The 12,865-nt window shown below is 43.6% G+C and overlaps 1 protein-coding gene across 1 annotated transcript in view; it reads left to right on the forward strand.

Moving 5' to 3' along the window:
* CMTM4 (CKLF like MARVEL transmembrane domain containing 4) overlaps window positions 1-12,865 on the forward strand; it is a 35,132-nt gene continuing 22,267 nt past the window's right edge. Inside the window, exon 1 of the mRNA XM_065848243.2 lies at window positions 1-551. Within this exon, the coding sequence (XP_065704315.1) occupies window positions 366-551 (186 nt within the window). The 5' untranslated portion in view covers window positions 1-365. The remainder of the gene's footprint in view (window positions 552-12,865) is intronic.

Below are 12,865 nucleotides of genomic sequence, written 5' to 3' on the forward strand. Positions count from 1 at the left end.
TCCGCGGTGGGAGCTGAGCGCCGCGCCGGGAGCGGGGCAGGACTCCGAGCCGGGGGATCGAGGGAGCCCCGGCGGCCCCGCCGCAGCCCGGCCTGGGCGGCTCCTCGCGTACCCTGCGGGGCGAGGGCGCCCCCGAGCGGCGGGGCTGAGGGCCGCCCGCACCGCGCTCTCCTCCTCCCGCGCGGGGCCGGGGCGGCGGCAGCGGCGGCCGGTTCAGGGCACAGCGCGATGCTGCCCCCGCTCTGCCCGCGCCGCTCCGCCTGACGGGGCGCGGGGGCGGCCATGCAGCCGGCGTTCCGTTAGCTGAGCGCAGCGCGGCTCGGGCCGGAGCTCCGCGGCCAGCCCCTCAGCAGCGCGGCGGCACCATGAGGAACGGCGATGACCTGGAGGGCTTCGATGGCGAGGCGTCCAGCACCTCCATGATCTCGGGGGCCAGCAGCCCCTACCAGCCCACCACGGAGCCCGTCAGCCAGCGCCGCGGGCTGGGCGGCCTCCGCTGCGACCTGGACTACCTGCGGGGCACCTTCGGCAGGATCAAGCTGGCCGAGGTGGTAGGTACCGTCGGCGGGGAGCGGGCCCGCGGCCGCCCGCGCTCGGGAGAGCCCCCCGCGGGCTCCTTCCCCCGTGCCGGTGCGGGCGGGGAGCGCGGAGGGCAGCCCGCGGCGGCGGGGCCGTGCCGCTCGCCCTGCCGGCCCGGCGGTGAGGTGCGTACCTGCGGGCGCGGCGCCTGGCGGCGGCCCAACCGGCCTCCATTTCAGGCGGCCGGGAAGCCGCCGCGGGCCGGGAGCGCCGTGTCACCCGCGCTGCCCAGCTCGGCGCCGGGGCGAGCACTGGTGACCGGGCCATTTTCGCCGGGTGCGGGGGCTCCGTTCGGCTCGGAGCGGCGCCAGCTCCCCGCCCGGTCCCGCCCGCTGCTGGCCCCGGCGCCGCTGGGTTTCGGGTGGCCCGGGGTAGGTGCGGGCGGGCCCCCTCAGCTGGGGCGGCTTCCCCTCGCAGCGGAGACCGGCCCGGGGTCGGCGTCCATGCCGGTGGGTTTTCAGGGGTTTGCCGCTGTGCCGGTTGATCTCGGTAGTTTTTACCTCGGTGCGTGCCAGGGCCTGCCTGTGCCCTGGGAGCGCGGGGCTGTTCGAGACCTGCACAGCTGCAGGATTTCTGTAGGTTTAAAAGAAAAGGGGCAGCTTCTCGGTACATAAATTGAAATGTTCTCTCACTCTGGTGGACTTAGCGTCCAGAGGCGTTGAGAGCGGCGCGGCGGTGGCTCCGGTCTGCCCGGGACCTGCCCGGGACCTGCCCGGCAGCGCGGGGTGCAGCGCTGGTCCCGCCCTGAGCCGCTGCCAGGGGTCCCTGCCGGCCGCGCTGGCCCCGAGCTGCCCGTGAAGTGTTCACAGGAGTAGAAGTAGCTACATTTATACGGTCCTAAAATTATATTCGGCCCTTCGAAGGCAACGGTGAGGCTGGTGTGGCCCCTGGTGGCAATGAGTTTGACACCCCTGTCTTAAGTGCGCAGAGTAAAAGAAAAGAAACGCTGGGCACCCGCCCTCCGCTGCCAAACTCACGTTTTTCCATTCTGAAATACAACGTAAGCCGTGTTTGTTCGTGTGCTTTGAACAGCTGAACTGTTTGATGGAGTCTGTGCGAGTCTTAGAGCACCATAGCAGCTAAATGTGTAATCGCATCTAAGCCTTTTGTCAGTTTTTCTGTTGACGATGCTGATTTGTTTTTTCTGATCTACTTTCTAAGTCACTTTAAAATTACTATTTTTTAAATCAACAAATGTGTTTTTCAGGATAGTTTGAAGTAGGTGTTTTATGAAAATAGCAGTAAGCTTGAAATAACTTTTAAAGTAGTTTCTTATAGGGTAGTACAAATTGTTTTCTCTTAAAATGGATTAGTTCCTTGAGGACTGTGATGGCAGAAACATATTGATATCTCATATGTATAACTTCATGTAAAACCACTGCTGGTTAACATAAGGCAAAGGTGGTGTGTACGGGTTTCATGTAAAATACAGTCAAAGTATCCCGGGTTCAACAGTGATACAAGTTTATAGAGGACTGCAGTGATGAATCTATGATCAATTTTTATGAACACAGAGCAAAATCCAGCATTTGGAAGTTCAATTTGGTTTTTTCTCATCTCAATTTAGAACAGAACCTGCGGTCTGCAAGTGGTAGCAATGAGCTCGTTACCTGAGTCGTCCTAACGAGTGTAGCCGGGTTTGCATTGTGTATTCTCAGGACTGGAGCCAAAGAAATGTCATCGCTGTGCAACATCTACCTGCCTTTGAACTGTTAAACACGACCCATGTGGTAGAAATCCTGGGGTGGTGCTGCCTGATACGCTGAAATAATCTGCCCTCGGGATTTTTGTTTCTGTTCCTACTGCCGATCCTTTCTGTAGTACATTAATAACTGCGGTGAGTTGCGTTAAAAGCTTGTCATTAAAATGAGTGATTACCGATCATGAGGAAGTGAATCTGTTATTATTAAGCTTTGATTTGGTTGGATCAATTTCCAAAGTTATATGGAGTACACCTGTTAGTTTTTAAGTCTTGTAAAGAAAGAGGGGGAAAACCACACTGTGCTGGTGTTACAGACAGGGGAGTTTTCTTGTCTGTTGAACAAAGACGTCACTACTTACAGCACATCATTAGGAAGACGTGTATGTGCAGATCAGTATCTTCAGGGGAACAGAGCAATGTTTTGTGTCTTTTTAACAAGAGTCATCTGAACTGTTGCGCATGCTTCCTACGCAGTGCGTGAATCCAGTGGGTCAGAAGTTAATGAGAATTTAAATTGGCTGGTATTGGGTGGAAGCCTGCGTACCATCTCAACACCTTTAGTTCTGCACAGTTGTACTCAGAAGGAGCTCTATCTCATTCATGGAAATGACTGGGAGAGCAGACTATAGAATTTTGCAAACCGATAGAAAACTGAGCCATTCTGGAAAAGAAAAAAGAACACATTCCGTCGTGCACTTAATTTGCCTATTTGCTAAGTATAATGATTTTAATGATAATGTTTAGTAATACTTTCACATTTTAGTTTCTGCAGTATTTTTGTATCCAACTCCATAATATAGAACTCTAGCTCTTAAAAGTAAAGAGGAACTTCCTTTATTGCATACAAGAAAACTTAACCAATACTTGTATTTTTCTTTTTTTAAGATAAAAAGGTCTGTCTGGTAAAAAGAATACCACAGGAAAGATTACAAGGCATATGCCTCATTTAGCATCAGGATTTGTCTTAAATTATATATATGATTGGCAGACAAAAGTATCAGGTCAGGACAAATGTTGTTTTTTCTAATCATCAGTGGAAGGACTTTCCGCAAGTTAGTTCGTAGTTCTGTATGCGAAGGATAAGTGTTGGGCTTTGTGACTTAACTGGCTCTTCTTCCAGATGCCCTTATGTGATTGTCAGAAGCAGAATAAATAGGGAGTAGGTTAAAAAAAGAGTGACTGAAAATAGGTGATTGTAGGGCTCTGTTGTTTTGTTGTAGATTTGTCTTTATCTATTCAAAATGTTGTTACAGGAGTTGTTACAAGATGGAAAGCAGTATGACGTTTTAGGCGTATGGAGTAATTTAAGTACTGCTAGAAGGGTGAATAGTTTTAAGTCATTAATATTTCAAGAGAATATGCCCTAAAATATCTTTAAAAGGTGCACAGACATAGTGGGTTATGATAATGATTCCTGTATGGCTTTGTGCAGCTTATTTCTGAGTCTTATTCTGGTTTGCTTTCTCTTGACTCCCAGAAAAGGTTGAATAGCGTTATGTTTTTTTTGTTAATCTTAAATTTGGTATGTGAGCTAAGATGACTGTATTTTACTATTTAGAGTTACGTTGAACAGTCAGGTAGTAAATAAATATGTATATCTGCCTGCTAATAGTTAGTAATATTCAATATGACGAAGTAATAAAAACAACCCATGTGGAACAGCTTAGTTTTGAACCGATGTTCTTCTTTTTGAAAGTTTTGTTGATAGGTAGGTGAGCTTTTTGGAAAGTAGCTCATTAGCCTATAGGTTATTGTTCTGTTGAAATAGTTGTATGTGTGTTTGCTTGGATCTGTGTACCTGGGGCCGGAGCTGCGGGCCTGTGTTAAAGAAGCTTGAAGGAAGGTGGTGAGTGGTGGATCCTATCAGCAAAGGAGTTTTCAGGGCTACTGGGGTGGCTGAGACACCTGATGGGGCATCACCAGGCGGATGGAAAGTGAACGGGGTGAAGGGACATGAATGCAGGGGGGAAGACTTGAAGTAGTATGGAATTCTCGTGTTTGGTTTTGTGCCTTTTTTTTAATGGGAATTTGAGCTTGAAATGGAAGTCAGGGAGAAGCCAGTACACGTAAATGCTTTTCCCTTGGGGAAACTGAAGCCTAGGTGGAAATTGTCTCAGCTGACCTGCCAGCATGTGGATGGAGCAGTGTCTTGCCATATGGCAGATGTGAGCCGTTGGATAGCTGTCCTTGGGGACCACAGCAGAAAAGCTCTTCAGAGTTTATTTTCATTACTCTCTGGCATGATTTAATGTTTCTCATGCTTTGTGGGGGGGCTTTAATACTTCCCATGGAGATTATTGTACAATAATCAAACAGATATCCCCGTAAAACTCTCCTGTGGATATCCTCAGATGATTTTTTTTATTTCACTATTTCTTCCCCATTCCCTTGAATTTCCTAATTAGAGTGCTTGTGGAAGAAAAGTGTTTACTATGTGAGGAAGCGGGAGGGGCCCATTGCTGTGATCCAGAAGAAAAGGGCTGGTTAGCAGGTACCACCTCTTTGCTGGAAACTGTTTTGCTTTGGATTGCCTGCGTGTGTCTGTGTTTTGTTTTGGGTGTTTTGTGTGTGTCTGTTGTTGTTTTTCTTCTCCTCGCTTTATTTTTCGGTTCAGCTTTTTGAAATGCGTTACTGTTTTTCCTTGATTGTTTTAATACCGCACCTTCAAGGATGTTAGTATTAAAGCTGGGTGTAGACATGTATTTCCCACAGAAGCTTTGATGGTGAATCCTGACTGCCTGTTGTCTGATTCTCTGTTTCTTTGGCCAGCAGGTGAATTATGAGGAGCCTGGTCGGTTCTCATCAGCATCCCACTAGGTTTTCACAGGCACTTGGTTTAAAATACCATATATCACCTTTAACAATTGGGACAACTGATAAGAATTGTGCCTGGCCAGTTCCTGTGACCTTCTGATGGAAGTCACAAGTGTCAGGAAACCCTTATCCGGTGCTAGCTTCAAAGAGGGTGGCATTTGTGGTGGTTAGTGGTGGCCCCTGCGGCTTGGACAGCCCTAGACTTCAGTTTCTTCATGTGTCTGTTCCAAATACTACAAAACTCCACCAGAGACGCTTTTTAAAGAAGATAATACTTCTGCTTGGGAGGTCTCTGAGCTACAAGTTGCTGATGAGTGTGCTGGGAAGCATCACTGCGTGCTGCTCTTGTCTTCTTCTCTATAGCATATACTATTGCTCGTCAGTGGAGGCAAGCTAAATGAAATCTGGTGGGAATAGCAGTTCATATGTTCACAATTTTCAGAATAAGAAGTTCCATCTTCATTGGTGGAGAGTAGCTGAAATAGTTGTTTTGTGGCTTACTGTCATGATACATTTCCAGATCCAGAAATTGGTTAAGGCCAGGACTGCAGTAAAATTCTTTGCTATCAAGATCTATTGCAATGAAGAAAACAATTCAAAAAGCCAGTAATACATGCCTAAATGGGACTATAGAGAGTTCCTGTTGTTAGTTACATTAAAAAAAAAAAAAAAAGAGTAATAGCATTTATGTTAGAAGGAATAAGCTAATTGCTGACTATTAGAATCCAGTTGAAAACTGTTATGAGGTGTTCAGTAATCTCGTATTTAGTTATCGCTGCCTTCTTGTGCCTTCAGCTCGGCATCCCATTCCGATCACTGCTGGAGGGGGGGATGAGATGAGTCCCCAGCCTCCCGCCCCGCTCGGGTGTGTCACATCTTGGGGCATATCTAATTCTTCCCTGTTCCTTTCTCCCTGGGTCTCTCTTGTGATTCCTGATCTGCTTCGTTTGTGGGTGGTTAGAGTGAGGAGCTGGGTGCTTTACAGGCAGCTATCATTCTGTAAATCATAGGGGTTACCAGTTGGCCACTGAATACAGTGTGAATATATCAAGATTTCTTTCACATTAGTTATTGTGCAGTTTGGTTTTATGTAAATGGGGTGTTAATTAATTAGGCTATGCCCAGTAGAGGTCAGTAGGTGATGTTCTCTGCATGGTACAGTCATCCCGTGGTGGTCAGGTCATCAGTACAGCCTTGCACGGTCATTCTGCAGGAGACATTTGGGCTTTCTAAGGCAGCTTTGGTGTCACAGGCAGCCTGAGACCTGATGTATTTTTTCATAAGTGATAGTTTCACCTTTTGTTCATTTGCTGTTCCCTTTGGAGATGTAGGAACCTTCCTCGTCTCTAGTGTGAACTGAATTCTAGAAAACGTATAGCGCTTTGTTCTTGCGTTAACACTGCCACTTCCCAGAACTGCTCCGGACTGCGTTGTGCGCTCCGCACCAGCTGCCTGTGCTCAGCCAGGCACCTTCTTGCCACACAAGGCAAGACAAAACTGCTTTGGGCTCCCCTCGTAAGAGGGGCTCTGGTCGTGGGACCAACTGCAGCCTTTCCACAGGCACCGTCTGACCGAGGTGGTGGTTGCTCACCCGGCACAACCCGAGTAGTAGGTGACCCCTTTCAAGGGTGTTTTACCAGTGCGTATGAAATCACTTTGCAAGCCTGTGCTGCAAATACCTCTCCTGTTCCATCCTAGGATTGCACTGGTAATTTATAGTCATTCCGTGATTAACTGTGTCCTCCATCTTTTATGCTCTTATAATTTACAAACAATAGATATGCGTTTATATAAGAAATATTTGTGTCTTTTTGTGATATATGCTGTTGATTCCCAGTGGTATTTGTAGCTGCTTGTTCAGAAGATGTTTAGTATGACATTGGATACTGGTGATCTTTGGCATTGGGTCTTAAGATTGCTGTGATATTGTATCAAAATTATCAAATTTATCATCACAAATATACTTAGAAATTGTCTTTAGATAAACTATGTCTCTTCAGTATCTCTGAAACTCTTGATTTCTCTTTGGAAAGATTTATCTTTAGTGATTGTAGATATGCATTGCTGACATTTACCATAGAGGGAAAAATTATGAGAGAACTCTGTTTAGTTTTCTTTTTTTATTGTTCTGTGTATAACTAAAGAAAAGGCTCTGGTTGTCTGCCCACAGAAAGGTGAGTGGGTTTTAGTCTCTTTCGTGGTGTCTCTTAAGCACCATCTGGCCATAAGCTGGTGTCCTACTGTCAGTGAACTCCGAATTCCTCTTATAAATTTCTTTCGAAGAGGGTGGATAGTTTTAAATTCTGCTTTCAGAAGAGATTTCTGTAATCTCTGTAATTAGTACTCTCTATTTTTTCTCACCCATTATGAACCAGTGTAACTGTAATAGATACACTATGCTAATTGTTGATGCTACAGTAAGAAATGTAGTTCTGATGGCATTAGTATTTGTAAAACTACCTTCTTTTCTTGTAGTTTTTCCAGTGATGTCTTTTGCTGATGAGTCTCCCTAGTGATTTAATGATGATCTGGAGATAAGACAAGGAGAAGGACTAGAAATGTAAGAGATTGTGGTTTTCTTATAACCAGTATAGGAGCAATCTGTTATTTCTGATGTGAGTTAATGCATCATTTTGTCAAATCAACTTGGACACTCTTTAGTAGTCATCATTGTGTGCTCAAAATTGTATTTCAGTAATACCTGCCTTGCTTCTAGACCTCAACAAATAACTTTGTACTGAAATTTTGCATATGAAGAGGGCTAGATGCACAGTGAATTGGTATCTTGACAGTGGGTCAGCTGCTGTTACTCTGTAGTGGTAGTAGTTGCTATTTCTAAATTAGGGCTGGACAAAAAGTCACCTAATTCTCAGGTGATTTGTGTGGTCAGTTGCTTTTAAAACATGGAAGTAATATTTAGGTTATTCTGGAACTTGTATGGTCAGCTCTTCAGAATATGGGAGTAGGAAAGCAAAAGCTGGATAATACCAACCTGATGTAGAATAGGTGTAAGAATGTACAACCGTGAGCAGAGGGAGGATGGGCCAAAGATATCAGTGTGGGCAGAGGAGTCTTGGAGCTGATGCAGCTCTCACCTGAACTGAGAAGCCTGAGCACTGTGCAGCAGCGTAAATCCAGTGCTGCGGTGGTTACAGTGACAAGTCTCAAGCATTGTCTTATTTAGTAGGTGGCCAGGATGAAATCTGTACTGGCGCTGCAGTCTGTTCTTAGGGTGGCTTAATGCTTGAAGTGTAATTGCAGCCGAGCAGAGCCACTTTTAATGTTCTAATCTCACTGTGTGCAAATTGAACTGGGAACTGTGAGTATCACATTTCTGACTATTGTATTTAGCTAATTGTAATTAAGGCTCTGGTATTTAATGCCTTAGCTTGTGAAAGACTACAATGCGTTTTTCCCCAAACAAGTGTCCATGGCATTGTCTGCAGTTAAACTTCTTCTAATGTATAACTTGATATTCAAATGTTGTTGCTTGAGTAGTGTCTTTTTCAGGGTGCTTTTTTAAGTTTTCTTTAGCTTTTATGTACATTCACAAAGTGTTCAGCTTGTAACTGAGCTGAATTTGTTCATGATAGTTCCCCTCATTACGGCACAGTTTAAAAACCCAGCAGCCGTGTGCCCGGTGTGTAGAAACACATCCTGTACTTGCGTCTGGAGTTGCATACGGTGACATTTCTGCTGTAACTGTCACTTAAGCTAAACATTGTTATTTTCAAATGCTATAAACCTTCTGGTGATGCAGCACTACCCGTAACAGTCTCTTGGGGTGTTCTGGCAACTTTTTGCAAAATTATTTCATGAATCAACTGCAAACAGTTCTGTATTAGTGATTTTCTGTACTTTTGTACATTTTAAACTGAAATGTTCATGAAAGAAAGCAACAAATGCAGTTGTGAATATTGTGAAACACTTAAGTTCTACAAGTCTTTAATAACCTTCAGTCACTTTTTGTCTTATGAAATTATTTTCACGCTAGGAACTGATGTTGTCGCTTGAATGCTGTGAATAAGTTGTTTAGTTGTTTGATCATATACTCTTCTAAAAGCAAGTGATTGTTGTGTTTAATGCTTAGAAACTTTTTAATGTAAATGGAACATTTTATTAAACATTGGGATCTTCTAAGTTTGAATGCTGTTGTCACTTAGTAACATCTTTAAAGAATGTTGGGAAGAGTGCTTTTCTGTAATTATAGGATAGTGTCCTAACTCTTTGGGATGTTCACTCTGTTTAGTTTGCGGTGGCAGTGCAGTAAGAATCGTGATGGAGAAGGCAAAAGCCCTATTGACAGAGCCTTAGGGCTTTTGTGTTAACAGTATTTTGTAGTCCTCTCTTTGCAGCGTCCCAAGTTTCTTTACAGTCTTCAGGCAGATCTGTTCTTCAGTTATAAAATCACGAGTAGGTGGATTTGCAGTTACGCAATGACAATTTGTGGGCTCTATTTTGGATGAGACACTACTGTATAATGCTTCTAAGGCAGTCTGAACAGCAAGGCGGGCTTGAAGGTTTCGTGCATTCCCCAGTACAGCTGGCAGTGCTCTTTAATGTTCTGGCCTACATCTATTTTCTTAATGTTCTGTTTTACCAGTATGTCTAGACTCTTTTTGCCTTTTAAGGCATGGCATCTAAGGGGGCCTTCAGATTGCAATCTTGGGAACGTTGGGATTGCAAGGACATTTTGCACCATTTCCTTTAAACAAAAACAACCCCAAAAAACTTTAATGGATTCCTTAGGAGTACTTCAAGTTCTTGAATGTTTTCTCATTAAAATTCCTTTCTTGTTTTAGTATTTGTGGGATGTTTGATGTTTACTCGTAACTGGGATTAAATGGGGTTTTAAAGGATACAGACTGATTCTGATAGTCTTAAAACAGAACTTTCACTTTTAAAAATAGCCTGACAGGGTAGTTAAACAGGAGGCTGTGCAGATCAAATACTTGACAAATTTTATGAGTACACCTTTACTTCTTAAACCCAATTAATCTATCCTACTGTTTGTTACAGATTTACAGTACTGTGTTTTAATATGGTTTTGACTAGCCTGGTTGCCAGCACAGGTTGGCTCGTGAGTGTGAACGGGAACATGAAACCAGGTCAAAAGTGTTGAATTTTAGGTTTTTGTAAGAGCTGAGGAGAGAATTCTTGTAAGTGAAGCAATAGCCATTTTTTTACATTGTTTAAAAATCATACAAACAAAGTCTCAGTAGCTTACTGTGTCCCAGCAAAGAGCATGTGGATGTACCATACAAAACATGTGTGCGCAGCCTGAAGACAAAAATAGGTTAACTATATTTATCCATTTGGCTTAAATAGCAAAGATATGATAAGTGATGAGTTCTTACAGCTTGACTTAATAGAAACTACTGGGAAACAGACTGGAGAGGATACTGTACCACTGCTGGAAGGTGGGAACTTGGACAATGTGCTGGGATATTGGTACAATTCAGTGTACTGTAGATACAGAATAAGCCTTCCCGTTCATGGGTTGTTCGCTTCGCTGAGTTGCATAGGAATTAAGTGATTAATACATATAAATGGGAAAGTTAGAAATACATGGCTCTGGAAGTTTGTTAAATATTGTCTCGCAGGACCTGTTGCTTCTGAAAATATTTTGAATTATGGTGCACATGAATTGTAGTTTCTGGGGACTGGAGGCACAGGTTCGTGTGGGAGTAACTGATGGTGTTTTGCATGTGGTGTTTGCCCTTGTTTAAAGCGTGACATGAAGCATGAGCTTCAAATGAGTGTTCTGATAGGATGGGATTGCTACAAAACAACTGATGGGCTTTTGTTTATGGGACAGGTGGCAGGTTACATTCCTCTTTTTGTCTGATCTGGAAGGGATCGAACCTCATTCAGGCTTCTGTGAGGAAATGTGATGTGCCTAAACCAAATACCTCGTCGCAATGCGCCTTGGCTTCAGATTTTGTTCGCTGTTTCTTTTGCTCGTCTGCTTGGCTGGATAAAAACTGAAACATACCTGAATCAGAGTGATGTTGGGGTTTGTTTTGTTAGGAAGATGGTTGTGTTTTGGTTGGGCGCCAGTAAATGAATAAACTCGCAGTCGGGCCTGCAAAGTCGTGCGAATAACGTGCAAAGTCCCCAATAACGATGGGCCAGATACTGATGGTGACCGCACGGGAGCTGTGCAAACCAGGGCCTCTCTCTGCGTGTTCACTTATTACTTCGAATGCCAAAATGGATTTATTCTGGAGGCGATATAAATGTGTAACATGAAAAAGATCTTAAATTTTTGAGCCATAACAGGAAGAAGTATGTTGTTTGTTTGTAATCTTTCCGTACTGTGAAATCCTATTTGTTTAATGGTATTTGTACTGGAATTGGTTTAGCAGATAAGAATGTTTGTTGTATAGGTGCGTCCAAGCTGTACTAATGCCTGCTTAGCAGGAAATAAGTCACTATGTCATGTCTGCAGCTTCTTTTTCTTCTAGACAATATGATTAATTTAACTTTTAAAATGGATGCATTTCTGTTTTAGCCAGTTCAGAGTCTCTTCTGTTCATCTTAGTTCAGCCCAGCTAATTTTCAGTTAATTCCAGTTCTTCTAGCGTGTTAGTTTTCAGTTATTTCCAGGTTTTTTTTGCATGTTAGTTTTCATGTACTTGGTGTTTCAAAACAACTGTCATTCTGTTGTTAACTTAAAGTTGGTTACCCTTGTTCTTAAATGTGACCCTCTTCCATAATATTTTCCATAGTATTTCCAAAATATTTCTCACATCAAAAATACGTTCTGTAGGTAGGATCCGTCTTTTGCCTAAGTTGAGAAAGGGAGGTCAGCAGTAGCTGAATCTTTCCAGGATCATTGTAAACTATTGGACGTGGCAGAAGATCATCTGATTTAATAAAGATGGCATAATATTCAATGCTCTGAAGTCTTGCCATGTTGTGTTCAAAAGTGAACTAAGAAATAATGAAAACGTAAGGATTGCAGCTACATGTGAAACCCTAGAGGTGCACTGAAGATCTGAAATGTAAATATTCTGCTGTTATTTCTGGTGTCACCACCAAAACCCAAATCAGAGTTGAATTCAGAGGTCTGGTTGAGTTTCTCTGGATTTTGTTCAGTGTTGTATTTTGTGCCATTAGAACACAATTTAGTTCCTCCAGAGTGCTGAATCTCTGGTGTTTCTTAAGCTTTCTTCTCTCGCCAGCATAGTTTTCCTAAGTTTTCTGTGTTGTCAGGAAAGTTTAATACTCATTTGTGATTTAAGGCTCCTTGCAGTCCGATTACCAGAGTTAGTAACACATTTCTTTTAGTCTTAAGGATGCAGACTAGCAACACGCGGGAAATCAGTCATTCTGCTTCGGGTAAAAGATGGTTTCCTGCTGGAGAAGCGGGGCTGTGTTTAAGCCATATGATCCCAAATATTCATATCTGTGTCAGCTGGTTTAGATGTGGGAAATGCATGTGTTTTGCAAGGAATGAGACCCACTTGGTTTCATACATTAAGTTGAGACTGCTGGGCCAAGTAAATGAGAACAATAAATCTAGATTTTAATTCAAAAACGTTTAACGTCTTCAGATACTTTAAGTGGTGTAAAAGCGATTTATTTCTACTCTACTTTGTGCGTATGTATTGTGCCGTGCCATTAATTTAAACAGTCTGGATGTGAAAATGGCTTGGTAGTGTGACATTCTTACGAAAATTCTGTGGGTATTTTTCAAGCAGAAAAAATGCTGACCGTTTTGTGGCTTTTTGGAAATCATGCGTAATTATGTCACTTAACCGCACA

Source organism: Patagioenas fasciata, chromosome 13 (genome assembly GCF_037038585.1).
Source record: "Patagioenas fasciata isolate bPatFas1 chromosome 13, bPatFas1.hap1, whole genome shotgun sequence".
Lineage (NCBI taxonomy): Eukaryota > Metazoa > Chordata > Aves > Columbiformes > Columbidae > Patagioenas > Patagioenas fasciata.